Source organism: Urocampus carinirostris, chromosome 17 (assembly GCF_059441175.1).
Source record: "Urocampus carinirostris isolate Australia breed hairy pipefish chromosome 17, RoL_Ucar_1.0, whole genome shotgun sequence".
In the NCBI taxonomy this organism is placed as follows: Eukaryota; Metazoa; Chordata; class Actinopteri; order Syngnathiformes; family Syngnathidae; genus Urocampus; species Urocampus carinirostris.
In genome coordinates, this window is record NC_142365.1 from 12,942,917 (window position 1) to 12,957,445 (window position 14,529).

General features: G+C 39.0%; 1 protein-coding gene across 1 annotated transcript in view; it reads left to right on the forward strand.

Annotated features, from left to right (window-relative positions):
- dpysl3 (dihydropyrimidinase like 3) overlaps nucleotides 1-14,529 on the forward strand; it is a 33,023-nt gene that overhangs the window by 7,612 nt on the left and 10,882 nt on the right. The window contains exons 2-6 of the mRNA XM_088320493.1: nucleotides 5,616-5,704; nucleotides 7,152-7,336; nucleotides 11,491-11,655; nucleotides 14,109-14,170; nucleotides 14,273-14,353. Of these exons, the coding sequence (XP_088176619.1) occupies nucleotides 5,616-5,704; nucleotides 7,152-7,336; nucleotides 11,491-11,655; nucleotides 14,109-14,170; nucleotides 14,273-14,353 (582 nt within the window). The remainder of the gene's footprint in view (nucleotides 1-5,615; nucleotides 5,705-7,151; nucleotides 7,337-11,490; nucleotides 11,656-14,108; nucleotides 14,171-14,272; nucleotides 14,354-14,529) is intronic.

Here is a 14,529-nt window from a genome sequence, read left to right on the forward strand (position 1 = left end):
AAATATAAGAAAAATGGGAAAATCACAAAAATTAGCAACACAATGCTAATAATATTTTCCATCTTTTAATGTCAATTTCAAGTTTTACTAAAAATATTTATTTTTTAAATATAGTAAAAGATAAAAACATCTTAAAAATATCTAAAACGAAAAGAAAAAATGGTAATACGATATTTTTTTTAAGTCTACTTTTTATCAATTACGTAATACAATTTTCGATTTTACTACAGGAATGTTCATAAAAATACAGTAAAATGTTAGTTACGCTACTTCAAAATAAAAAGATTGAAATACTACTTAAACATTTTGGAAAAAGAAAAAGACAAAATGGACTTTAAAAGCAGCCAAATATATGAAAATGATTGTAAATATTTTCTGTTTTGATGGCCATTTATATTAATATCGGTTACTCTGCTTGACAGCTGCCCCCTACTGGCCTGGCATGCTCACTGAAGCATTTTTGACTGTTCATTTACATAAAAAATGAACACTTTTAAAATGGTTTAAACTCTTGTTTGAAGCTGATTCCAATCATCACATTGAAAAAAAGCAAACATCCCAAAATGAAGTTGTAATCTTTGTGTGTACTTTCACAAATTTTGGGAAAAAAAAAAAAAAAAAAAAAAAAGATTAGTCCCCAAAGATCCCGGAAAGCTCCGGGAATTTTTTTCCTGTAAATCTTTTCCACAACGATCAAGTTTAACTACATTTTCCATTTTTCAGCATTTATTACCCAAGGCATCTTTTTATTTGAATAAGTCCCACCACAAAAAAAACCCTAATCACATTCTAAGCCAGTGGTACCCTTGATGCCAGTGGTTCCCTTTACTGTCGCTATGACAACAATCACGCCATCATCTTTGAGGAATTTTCAACAGTGGCGATGTAGGGCGTGACCCAGCAAGGTCGAAAGCGATCAGGATCAAGCGCGTCAGCCCTCGACTTGTTCTTCTGTTTCTTTTTTTTTTCTTTTCTTTTTTTTTTACGACCTCCATTTTGGTACTCAGCATCCTGTCATGTGACTTCCATTGGAGCGAAAGCCGAGAGGCCAGGAAGCTTTAGCTCGATTAAAACCTCGAGGGAGATTACGCTGTTGGAGTCGGGGTCTCTACTTGGGTGGTGGCTTTTAGGGCAGTTCTTAGTGAGGATGGAGTAGATCTGGAAGGCTTGATTGTAGATCTTGGAATTCAAACCTTTTTTTGTTTTTTACGACAACGTCTAGTGCTGGGAATTGTGTTTCTACCTCGAGAACCGGCTCTTTGGGCTCGGCTCACTAAAAGAGCCTGGTCTTCTGACTTCCAAACGGCTCTTCAGATTGATTTTACTTTAATTTATATATGACTGAATTTCATTTAACATTATGCAAGAACTGAATTTAAAAATGGGAAAAATGGGCAAAAAAGAAAAAAATAAATAAACAAAAGAAAAAAATGTATTATGAATAGAGTAAAAAAGAAAGAAAAACAAAGAAACACGAGAAAAAAGTAAAAGGTTTGGACGAAGGGTACAAAAATAGAAATAAAGCAAGAAAAAAACAAGTACAAAGCTAGGAAAAATGAAGACAAAGAAGAAAAAAGTACAAAAGAAATATATAAGTAAGAAAAAAGGTACAAAAAACTAGAAAAACAATGAACAAAAGTAAATAAATCGAAGAAAAAAGAGAAAGCAAGAAAAAACAAATAAAACACTATAAAAAACATAAATCAAAAGAGTTAAGAAAAAAGGAAAAAATGAGAGAAAAGGAAAAAAAAACTCAAAAACTATCTTGCTTGAGAAAAAAAAAGAGTAAGTAGAAGAAAAAAGTCAAAAGCAAGAAAAACAAGTAAACAGTTAGAGACAAAATAAACTAAAGATGACAAGAAATTAATGAAAAAAGGAAAAAAAAGAGAGATAAAAGAAGACAAAGCAAGAAAAAGGAAAGAAAAAGGAGTAAAAAAAACTCAGAAAAGAATAAACAAAAGAAGAAAAAAATTGGGGGAAAAAAAAGAGAAATGGATATTAAAATAAGCTAGTGGACTTCCCCAGGAGGCAAGTGTCAAAGACCAGGTTGGTTGATGAGATGTTGAGGCCCAAGAACTTGATATTGCCCACACTCTCCGCCACTTCTCCATCCAGAAGAAAGGGGGCGTGATCAGTATTTCTGCACCTCCTGAAGTCAAGGCTGCACTGACTAAAATAGGTTTCCTGATGCACCTGAACGCATCATCGGTAATGTCCTGGGTTCTGTTAAGAATTCAATTATTAAAAATGTACCGTTTGCTAAATTGTTCGAATTAGTCATCTGACTCCATTAACCAAACACCACCTAACAATGCATGCTCGTTCCTTTTTGGGAAAAGATGGACAAGAATAGCTGACATTTTCACACGGGGGCAGATTTATTTTCTTAAAGTATGTAACTAAGTGAACTCCATCGAATTAGCCGAATTAGCCGTATTAGTGTCGCTCGAGTCTTTGTCAAGCCTCCTCTATGGTTCTCCCTTTCGATCTTCTCAAGTTATCCCGGCCCACGTTTTTTCCGCAAGCGGGCTCCTCCCATGGTCGTGTAAGGAAAAGGCCCCACGTGGCGCCACCGTCTCGGAGAAGAGCGTCGCGATGTCTGTTCTTGTGCGTCAGGCCTCAGAACTAAACAAAACATTTGCATTCGGAACGGCGTGACCTGAAGTTCACTCAGGGAAAATCTACATTGCACTCGATAAATGTAATTTGTAGTTGATCGTACAAAATCCCTTATAGTCAAACGTATAAAATCCTTCAGTTCATAGGGTGTTTTGGGTTCACAATATTATACACCTGAGGTTGGGTGACCCTGCTGCTGATGGTCATTCCTGCGACCTGTCTTCAGGTGGCATTTGCCTGTCCCAAGGTTCTCTTCTCCAGATCCAGAGCCATCTTAAGCTTTTTAAGCTGCTTCGGTGGTGTTCTTGATGGCTCTGCTTCTTGCTGTTCTCACTTTGTGCTTTGTGGACCGAGTGCCCCACAAATCCCCTGCTACCAACTTCTATAGGCATATATATTGCCTTCCAGCCCTGCTACGTAACAGTCAATGACGAGTGGTCTGTACTTGGTCATATTCCTTTCATGGGCTTTCCCCAAGAGGTCCTCCCATGGCACCATCAACTCCATCAACGTGAGGTTTTTGGTGTTCTCTGAGGCCATTAGGATAGTGCTGAAAATGTGCTTGGGGAACCGCAGCTGCTTTACCCGGTCTACACAGGGCAGCCATTCCTGAGTCATTACCAAAATCTCCCCTGGTGCCTTATTTTGCATCTTGCTCTTGGCTGGGCTCCTGCTCTGACCAAAGCAGTTGCCCAGTTGATGTTTTGCGGTCGACTATAGCTGCAGATGCTTTTGATGATGGATTATGCACCTGGTTGTGTTGCCTGGTTTATCTCCCCTTGCTGAGCGGTTTTGAGCAGGAGCTCAGAAGGTGTTCCAGAGTTCTTTTCCCAAACACAGTTGGATATTTGGCTCTCTGTTTTCCCCCAGGTGACAGACAGCTGCAGGACAGGCTGAAGATGTCCAAGAACAGTCCTGCTAGCTGGTTAGCACATGTTCTCAGAGTTTGGCTTGAAACCTTGTCTAGACTTGCAGCATTGTTGGTGGTGATCCTTCTCAGAGTCCAGTCATTCATGCATATTCGATTTTTTTCTACTATTCCCTTCTCTAGCCACTCATGTTTGCCTCTTGGCTGCAGGTAATGGCTATTGTTTATTGTTAGCTGTTACGTGTTAATAAATCTTGCTCCTGTAATTCTTTACTGGCCTTTTTGGTAGTTTCTCTTGCTAGCTGCTTAAGTTAGCTACTAACTCCAGCTAGTTGCTCCTTTCAATATTGGTGTTATCAGGGTTGGGTAGGGTTACTTTAACTTGATTACTTTCAATTACTTTTGGATGACTCCAATACCAAATATGCAAATAAAAGACAAAAGAAACGAAATATGAATAAAATGACTAAATTTTGTGCAGGCTTGGGGAGTAACGGAACACATGGAACGGCAAAAATGATGTTGGCAAGCTGTTTGGATTTATTTTCATTTTGTTTCTGTCGCATTTTATGTTAGTTTTGCCGGAGATCAAAGAGATCAAAGCCAGGAGAGAAAGCTTACCACGTGTTGTGAGTCATAATTTTATTCATATTTAGTTTCTTTTGTCTTTTTTTTTTAGCATATTTGGTATTGGAGTAATCCAAAAGTAATTGAAAGTAATCAAGTTAAAGTAACCCTACACAACCCTGGGTGTTATGTATCAGTAGTGTGTCTTCTTCCAGCTCAATTCAAAGCAACAATTAGGTATAGTTGGGGTATTTGACACACGGTCACTATATCACTAAGCCAATTTCAATGCTTTTAGCACATAAACAATAACAATGTGAATCTAAACCATCTTCATTGTTTTTATATCAGTTTTCTGGAATTTCATTTAAAATAAAATTGTCATGATTACTGATGTGGGGCACCTGAGTCTGCCCAGTTGGCACCAACAGCAACGGACCCTGATTGGCTGTTGGACTTTTTTCAAACCCCCGCCTTCCTGAAAACACTTGTCAGATTGTCTGCGAACCTATGCTACCCGCTAGGCAAGCTTTCGTGACTCTCTGACTCTATCCTGCCCGGTTTTCTGTCTGACTCCCGTTGCCGACCTCTTTTCTGGACCCGTTTATGTTATTGTATTAATACCTCTTTTTTGGAGGAAATACGATAGTAAAGTACGAAATAAATACACGTTAAAAAACACTTAAATGCCTGTGGAGCAAAAACATTTTACTTGGAAAAAATATTCATTTTATTGTTTATTTTCTCTATTTTAACTTCATTTTTTTTGCAGTATGGTGGAAAAATAAATACAAATAATAATCATTTTAACCACCCACTTAAGAATCATGAAGTCAAGTCACGTTTGTTTGTGACGGGCTGAACAGACCACAGATTATTGCAAACCACAGACTATTACGACACCATACCCTGATCTAAAACCCACATGAGGGCAAGGGAAAACTCAAAACCTGAGGTAAGCCTCCTTCCAGGAAAACCAGGCTGCAACGGATGTTGCAATAACAAATAATACACAGATATCGTCAACAGGAAATATAGGTCATTCATAAGTTATAGAATAGAAGTCTGTTTTAAGCCTAGATTTGAACAGTTCCACTGAGGTTGCAGAGCATTCCACTGCACCGGGGCCCGAATGGAAAATGCTCTCAAACCTGTGGATTTCTTCTTGGCCCTTACAATTTACCACGTGCGAGTTGGTCGCCGTAGTCATTTTATCGACCATGACCCCTCATTTTTTTACAAGTGGTTGCCCCCGGTAACGAGCACCATAGCTTTCTTCCCAACAAAGGAATAGCCCCCTTATTGCATCCAAACTCCCTCCCTCTTATGGGTGACCCGTTGCCATGGCAACTGCACGCCGGAGTCAGTCCAGGGAGAGAATTTCCCAGCGTCTGACAGTCTGTCGTCATGGCAACGCCCAGCCCGACGCTGCGCATTGATGTGACGGAATAGAAACCGGCAAAGGAAGCATTTTATTATATATTCAAACCTAGAAATGAATCTATTTGAAACGTGGCAATAATCTATACATCGATATATATTTTTTCTGTTTTTTGTACAGAGCGAACGTCTCCTCATCAAAGGCGGCCGGATCGTGAACGACGACCAATCCTTTCACGCCGACATCTACATGGAAGATGGCCTCATCAAGTAAAATTCTTTATCTATTTATCCAGTTGACTCCATTTATCAGGGTGGGGGGGGAGACTCCATCTAAGTTCTCCAAGCCTCAAAGACACAAGTTGACATCACAATATATGAATTTGATGCGTTCGAGGAGACCAATTGCATCCCGTGTTTTGACAAGTGAGAGGGAAAAATATGAAATATATATTTACCTCCCCCATCTTTTTCAATTTGTGAATATTTTTGGGGGAAAGCGCCATTAGGCGGCACTAAAGAGACATATGCTGCTCCAGAGTTTTGTTAAAGTATAAAATATTGTAGTGTCATGTAGTATACAGTCATAGGGTATAGAATAGTACGGTATGGTATCGTATACAGCAGGGGTTTCAAATGTTAACAGTGAGAGAAACGCAAAGGGAAAAATGAGCTGCAGTTTAAAATATGTCCACTTGATGTCGCCAAAGCGAGGTGCCACTCACAAAGTTCCTGAAGCTGGATTATTTCTCTCTCTTTCTATCTCTGTCTCTCTCTGTCCCTTTTATATCTCTCCCTCTTTATTTTTCTCTTTCTCTCACTCTCTTGTCTTTCTGATTTCTCTCCCTCTGTATGTCTTTTTTATATCTCTCCCTCTCTATTTTTCTCTTTCTCTCGCTCTCTTTTCTTTCTCTTGTTTCTCTCTCTCTTTTTCTCCCTCCTGTTTGTCGCTTTCTCTGTCTTTCTGATTCTTTCTGTCACTCTTTTTTCTCCCTCACTCTTTATGTCTTTTTTTCTATTCATCCCTCTTTTCTATGGCCCTCTCTCTTTTACTCTCTCTATTTTCCTCTTTTTCTTTCTTGTTCTCACCCTCTTACTTTTTCCTCTTTGTCTCTCTGGGTCTTTTTTTTCTCTTGCTATTTGTGTCTTTCTCTTTTTTATCATTTCCTCTGTCTTCATATATTCCTCCCTTTCTTTGTCTTTCTTGTTTTTATTCTCTCATCTTTTCTTTCTCTTTCTCTTTTTTCTATCTTTCTCTGCAACTCTCTCTTTTTCTCTTCTCTTTCTCGATTTCTTTCTCTTGCTGATTGTTCTCTGTGTCTCTCCTTTTTGTCTTTGCTCAATTACTCTCTTTCTCTCTCTTTTTCTTTTGTTCTCTCTTTCTCTTCCACATTTTCATTCTCTCTCTCTTTTTGTTTTTCTCTTTCCCTCTCTCTCTTTCCTTCCTTTTCTTTCATCAACTATTCCGGCCAGATTTAGATTTTTTTCTCTACTATGTTGCCCCTAAACTAAAATGAGTTTGACACCCTTGGTATACAATAATATAGTGTAGTATAGATTATAAAAATCTTAAATTTAACCAGAAGTCAGACAGAACAAGGCAAGCATATGAGATTTTCTCTCACGTAACTATTTTTTTCCACGCTCCGTTTTCTTACTGGAGTTTTTGCAACAAACCGATCGCCGAATCGCAAATTTTCCGACCTTTTTTTCTCAGGCAGATCGGCGACAACCTGATCGTGCCGGGCGGGGTGAAGACCGTGGAAGCCAATGGCAAGATGGTGATCCCCGGCGGCATCGACATCCACACTCACTTGCAGATGCCGTACCGTGGAACCGTCACCGTTGACGACTTTGCTCAAGGGTCCAAGGCAGCCCTCGCAGGGGGCACCACCATGATCGGTAAGAAACTGACTTGAGTTAAGGGACTGAGCCCGAAGCGAACCTAAATTTTCAGATTTTATTCATGAGGACTCAGAAGGAGGAAGAAAGGGTCATTTTGGCCTATTCCCATCTACACCAAACAGCCACCCCCCCCCCCCCCCCCCTCACAACTGGTTCCCTGTTTCTGATAGTGCCTCAGAGCAAGAGAGAATCACGGCCTGGCCCGAACCCGACATAATGATTGACACTTTAGGCTCGAACCCAGCCCGAAACTCTGATCGGTTCAGGCTCCGGCCAAAGATCTTACCGCTAGTCACACGACACACATTCTTGCCAATTGCGTCCCGGCCAATGTTCCCTCTAAGCTGCGCGCGTGCGCAATCGCGCACTGCCCACACATTGTCAGCGCAGAAGAAAATCTAGCCAGCGCACAAAAATCAGGGCTCGAAATTGTTAATCAAGAAGCGAATTAAGTCAAAGTTACAGTGCATGAAGGTAAGAATACACGGGTTCCCTGTTTTCTAAACGCGGTATTTTAAGTCAATCTCGAAGTCGAACGAAGTTGTTTTTGCTTCTTTAATCCCCACGCGACCAAATATCATGTAAAATTGTGCACAAAATGACTTAAAAAAGGGGGGAAATGGAACAAAAAAGAAAAAAATACCAAAATGAAAAAGTAGTGAAAAGCTGAGAAAAAAATAAACAAAAGGAAGAGAAAAAAAGAAGGAAAAATTCAGAAATAGGTCAGAAAAAAAGAAAAGAAAGAAACAAAGTAAAAAAAGTAAATAGAGAACCAAAAGAAAAAAGAAACAGCTAGGAAAAAATAAACACAATGAGATTTTTTTAATGGAATTAAAAAAACAGGGAAAAAGAAGAAAAAGTTTGTGTTGCATTCAAATAATTTCCAATTATACCAAGTCAATCTTGTTGCCAACATTGTACTTCCACTCAAAAATGTGATTAAATACAGTTGTGTATCGTGCAACCGACTAAATAATCCCCCCAAAATGTTAGTATTATGCGACAACAGATACCAGGAAAAAAAAGAAATGGAAATCTTGTGAAAGAATTGTTGTAAAAACAAATGACGTTTGTAGGCCGTACAACCTTTGCAATAATACATGAGTCAATTCATTCAAAAGTGAAAAATCTTTTTGCATTGCCGGAAACTCAGCAAAATGTAACCTGATGTCAAGTTTTGGACATGTTTGATAATGACTTAGTTGCCACACTTGGGAGTTGCCGTTGCTCACTGTTGTTTCAAGCGTTGCTCACCGACTTTGTGTGAACGCTCAGACCCCTGGAAAATTACAGGGAACATTGCCACCAACCCAAATAGACTACTGTACCAAAATGGGGCACATTTTAAATATATCTGCTCAACGTGAAAGCGTTTTCTGATGCTTTCTCACTATAGGATGTGTGCGTTCTCAGAAAGGAGTGACAGCTGCGACATTTTCATAACGTGATCTCGTAAAAAAGTTGGCAAAGGGGGGCTTCCCAAACAGACGTGGCCCTGTTACAGCGATCCCCCCTAAAATCCCCCCCATTCATTTAGAGATTAGATTTCAGAGAGGGGCTGAGTGGAAGGGAAAACATTCTCTCTCTGGGTGGGTTGTTTCCCCCCGAGAACAGAGGATGTCATTGTGGCTGTTGCAGTTAAAGCTTTAACTCAAAAGTGAAAATTGAGTGGAAAGGTAAACTTTCTCTCTCTGAGTGGGTTGTTTCCCCCGAGAACAGAGGATGTCATTGTGGCTGTTGCAGTTAAAGCTTTAACTCAAAAGTGAAAATTAAGTGGAGAGGTAAACGTTCTCTCTCAGTGTGGGGGGTTTACCCCGCAAGAAATGAGGATGTCGTTGTCATTTTGGCTGTTGCAGTTAAAGCTTTAACTCCAAAGTGAACATTGAGTGAAAGGGAAAACATTCTCTCCCTGGGTGGGTTGTTTCCCCCCGAGAACTGAGGATGACATTGTGGCTGTTGCAGTTAAAGCTTTAACTCAAAAGTGAAAATTGAGTGGAAAGGTAAACTTTCTCTCTCTGAGTGGGTTGTTTCCCCCGAGAACAGAGGATGTCATTGTGGCCGTTGCAGTTAAAGCTTTAACTCAAAAGTGAAAATTAAGTGGAGAGGAAAAACGTTCTCTCTCAGTGTGGGTGGTTTCCCCCCCAAGAAATGAGGATGTCATTGTCATTTTGGCTGTTGCAGTTAAAGCTTTAACTCCAAAGTGAACATTCAGTAGAAGAGAAAATATTCTCTCTCTGGCTGGGTCGTTTCCCCCCAAGAACAGAGGATGTCATTGTTATTGTGGCTGTTGCAGTTAAAGCTTTAACCCAAAAGTGAAAATTGTGTGGAAAGGAAAACGTTCTCTCTCAGTGTGGGTGGTCCCCCCCCCCCCCCCAACAAATTAGGATGTTATTGTATTGTGGCTGTTGCAGTTACAGCTTTAACTAAAAAGGGAAAATTGAGTCGAAGGGAAAACATTCTCTCTCTGTGTGGGTGCTTTACCCCCTAGAAATGAGGTTGTCATTGTCACTTTCGCTGTTGCAGTTAAAGCTTTAACTCAAAAGTGAACATTGAGTCGAAAGGAAAACATTCTCTCGCTGTGTGGGTGGTTTACCCCCAATAAATGAGGATGTCATTGTGATTTTGTTTGTTGCAGTTAAAGCTTTAACTCAAAAGTGAACTTTGAGTGGAAGGGAAAACATTCTCTCTCTGGGTGGGTGGTTCCCCCCCACCTCAAGAACAGTAGATGTCATCAGTCAAGGTTAAAGCTTAAAATCAGCAGTGAAGATTTGAATTTGTCTCTTGAATTAACTTAAGCTTTAACTCAATTTTAAATTCTGATTATGTGTACGTTGCTATAACTCTCAGGACAATTCTCTAACTCAGAATTTAATATTTAAAATCAAGTCTTGACTTAACGATTTAAAATGCGTTTACTTTTTTGTTAACCTTTTTTTCAAAGTCAAATGTTTAACTTTGGATGATTTTAAAGTTAAAGCTTTAACTCCAGAGTCAAATTATTGAATGGAGTCAATGCTTCAAAGTGGCCTTACTTTTCGAGTTAAACTTTAAGTCATCGTTTTAACATTTGATGATGGTAGAGTTAATGCTTTAATTCAAAAGTCAATATTTTAAATGGGATCTCCTGTTAACACGTCAAAGTGATGTTACCTGTAGAGTTAATATTTAACTCACAGCTTTAGCATTTGATGATTTAAAGATAAATATTTCATTCAAGAGTCAATATTTGAAATTGAGTTAACAGTCGGAAGTGGTGTTAACTTTTGAGTTAAGCGTTAACTCAAAGCCAAAGCTTTAGATTTTAATTATTCTAAATTTTAAATCTTTAACTCAAAAGTTCAGATTTGAAATCAACCCTTGAGTTACTGCTTTCAAAGGGATTTATTTTTGGGTTAAGCTCTTTTCAAAGTCAAAGCTTTAACTTTAGATGATTTAAAAGTTCAAGCTTTAACTCGAGAGTCAACACATTAAAAGGGCTCATGAGTTAATGCTTCATAATATTTTAAATTTTTCTCCTTCCCCAATATAACTTATTTGAATGATCACAAGATGCGTCTAAAGCCATCAACTGGGTTCGAAAGAGCACATTATGAATGTAATAAATGTTCCTCCTTTGAAGTTTTAACTCATAACTTTAACATTTGATGAAGATAGAGTTAACGCTTTAACTCAAACATCAATATTCTAAATGGGCTCTTGATGTTTCTTTTTAAACCAAGCTTTAACACACAGCTTTAGCATTTGATGATTTAAAGTTAAAGCTTTTGACTCGTGAGTTAATGCTTCAAAGCACAGTTAACTTTTGAGGGAAGCTTTAACTCAAAGCTTAAACTTTTAATGATTTAAAAGCTGCTTTAGTTATTTAATTAAAGCTAACTCAAAGTCAAAAGCCTTAATTATGAATTCTTTTAAAACAAAATCTTTTACTCAAAAGTCAATACCACTTATGGATTCTTGAGTTAAGGCTTCAAAGTGGCGTTAACTTTTGAGTTAAGCATTAACTCAATGTTTTAATTGTTGTTGCTTTGATTTAAAAGTCTACATTTGAAATTCACTTTTGAGTTAAGTTTGAACTCAAAGTCGAAGCTTTAAATTTTGCCAATGTTAAAGCAGCTTTACCTCCCGAGTTAAAGCTTTAACTCCCATGCCAGTGGACCACGTGATCCCGGAGGTGGGCAGCAGCTTGCTGGGTGCCTACGAGCAGTGGAGGAAGTGGGCGGACGAGAAGAGCTGCTGCGACTACTCGCTCCACGTGGACATCACCCACTGGGACGACAACGTCAAGCAAGATGTGGAGAATCTGATGAAAGACAAAGGTAGCTCTCAGAAAGTTGGTCATAATACATATCATATTGAATCAGGTGTGTTGGAAGATGGGATAATCCAAAAGAGGGGGTCATCAACTGGATTCTAAGGAGCACATTATGATTGTTTTGTATTGTTCTCCTTTAACTGGCTCAAATGAACTCAAGACTTGTGTAGAAAGCTTATAAATTCTTGTTGATGTCAATCAGGTGTGTTGGAGGAGGGTAGGCGTCTAAAATGGGTGTCATATTCTTGGTGTCAGGAGACCGGACCAGAACGGAGGCAGGAGGCAGGAAGGGAGAACTCATTCGCCTTAACGATCCGATACTTTTATTTAGCAAAATAAAAGTTGTCCAACACTCAGGGACAAAACAAACAAAACAGGCTTTACAGGCAAACAGGAACTCAGACTAAGAATACTCACAAAACAGGTTTTAACTCAAAAACGTGCAAACACAGGTTTCCTCAAGACAGACAGAACAGAATAATGCAGAACAGAAAACGCAATGAACCAGCGCCCGCAATACCCACAACTCACCCTTAAGAAGCACACACGCAAATTAGCTGATCTACTACAGCCGGTGCCCGGGGGGCAGGGCCAGCCGGTCGCCACGGCGACCATGCTGGACACGACACTTGGTTAATGAAGCACATTAAAATTGTTTTAAATACTTCCTCTTCTCCAACACACCTAATTTAAATGACCACAAGAAAGGTCTGTCAAAAACTGATAACAATTTTGGTCATTTGAATCAGATGTGTTAGAGGACTGGGAGTGTCTAGGATGAGAGGTCATATACTTGGTCAAAGGGACACAACATAGTTGTTTTAAATAATTGTTTTTCTCCAATACACCTGATTTAAAAGACCAGAAGAGAGGTCTGTTGAAAACTGATAACATTCTTGGTCATTTGAATCAGGTGTTTAGGAGGATGGGGAGCGTGTAAAATAGAGTGTCATATTCTTGGTCAACGGGGCACACTATAATTTCTTTTAATATTTCCTGTTTTCCAATCGAACTGGTTTAAATGACCAGAAGAGAGGACTGTTGAAAACTAATAACAATCTTGGTCAGGTGTGCTAGAGGAGGCGGGCCGTTCAAATTATCAACATTTTAAATGTTTTGCCTTCTCCAATACACATGATTTAAATGACCACAAGAGAAAACTGAGAACAATCATTTAAATCATTTGGTCATTTAAATCAGGTGTGTTAGAGGAAGGAACACGTCTAAAAAGAGTTGATCAAGAGGATTCTAAGGAGCACATTATGATTCTTTTAAATGTTCGTCCTTTTCCAACACACCTGATTTAGATGACCAAGAGAGAGGTCTGTCAAAAGCTGATAACAATCTTGGTCATTTGAATCAGGAGTGTTGGAAGAAGGGATAGTCTAAAAGACGATCATTGACTGTGTTCTAAGGAGCGAATTATGAATGTTTTAAAATGTCGTCCTTCTCCAACAAGACTTATGTACACGACCACAAAAGGGGTCTGTCAAAAGTTAGTCTTGGTCATTTAAATCAGGTGTGTTGGAAGAGTGTCCACAAGAAGATCATAACTGGGTTCTAAGGATCCCATTATGCGTGCTTTTAATGTTCCTCCTTCTCCAACACATCTGATTAAAATGAGCACAAGAGGGATCTGCCGAAATTGAATAACAATCTTGATCATTTGAATCAGGGGTGTTGGTGAACGGGGGGAGTCTACCATAGGGGGTCAAAATATCATAATTGTTTTCAATATGCCCTTTTTCCACTACACCTGATTTAAATGACCGCATGAGAGGTCTGTTTTTAGTTGATTATTATCTTGGTCATTTGAATCAGGTGTGTTGGAAGAGTGTCTAAAAGGAGGTCATAGCTGGGTTCTAAGGATCCAATTATGCGTACTTTTAATGTTCCTCCTTCTCCAACACATCTGATTAAAATGACCACAAGAGAGTTCTGCCGAAAGTCAATAACAATCTTGATCATTTGAATCAGAGGTGCAGGGGGAGAGTCTACCATAGTGGGTCAATATATTGTTTTAAATATCCCTTTTTCTCCACTACACCTGATTTGAATGACCACATGAGAGGGAGGTCTGTTTTTCGTTGATTATCATCTTGGTCATTTGAATCAGGTGTATTCGAGTAGGTGGGGGCATCTAAAACGAGGAGAACCTTATGAATGCTCTCAAACGTTCCCCCTTCTCCATCTTCCCTGATTTAAATGAGGTTGTAGAAGATTGATAAAAGTCCTACTCATGTTGATTCACGTGTGTTGGAGGAGGGGTATAGATAGTAGCTGAGTTAAACAGCCCTAACTTAACCTGGCTGATCACTTGAGTCATGTATGTGTTACTGGAAGGGAAATGATAGAAACAGGTTGACTAAGTGTTCTTCAGGGACCATCTTCAGACACCCTTGCTGCAAATGATTCGACAATCTGCCCCGAAGTGTGATTTCTTTTTCCATATTGCAGGCGTGAATTCCTTTCAGGTGTACATGGCCTACAAGGACCAGTACCAGATGAGCAACAGCGAGGTGGGTCGCAAGTGACACATTTTCAGCTTTCTGTGAAGCAAAACAAATGATATTCTAATTCTATTTCTATTTTGTTATGTTTCCCCTTTTTTTTTGCTACAGATCTATGAAGTGTTTAACTTCCTGGGAGAGAGGGGGGGCATTGCTCAAGTCCACGCCGAAAACGGAGAGATTATTGCGGAGGTAAAGGAAATCCAAGAAATAAATACAATTGAATAAAACAATAATAATTATTTATTCCATCATTTATTTGTTACTTTATTTCCTGTTTATTTTACTAACCCATTTATCTTTCACCCATTAAATAATTAATTTATTTGTTTGTGTCATTTTCATCTATTTATTATTTTTTCAAGTAT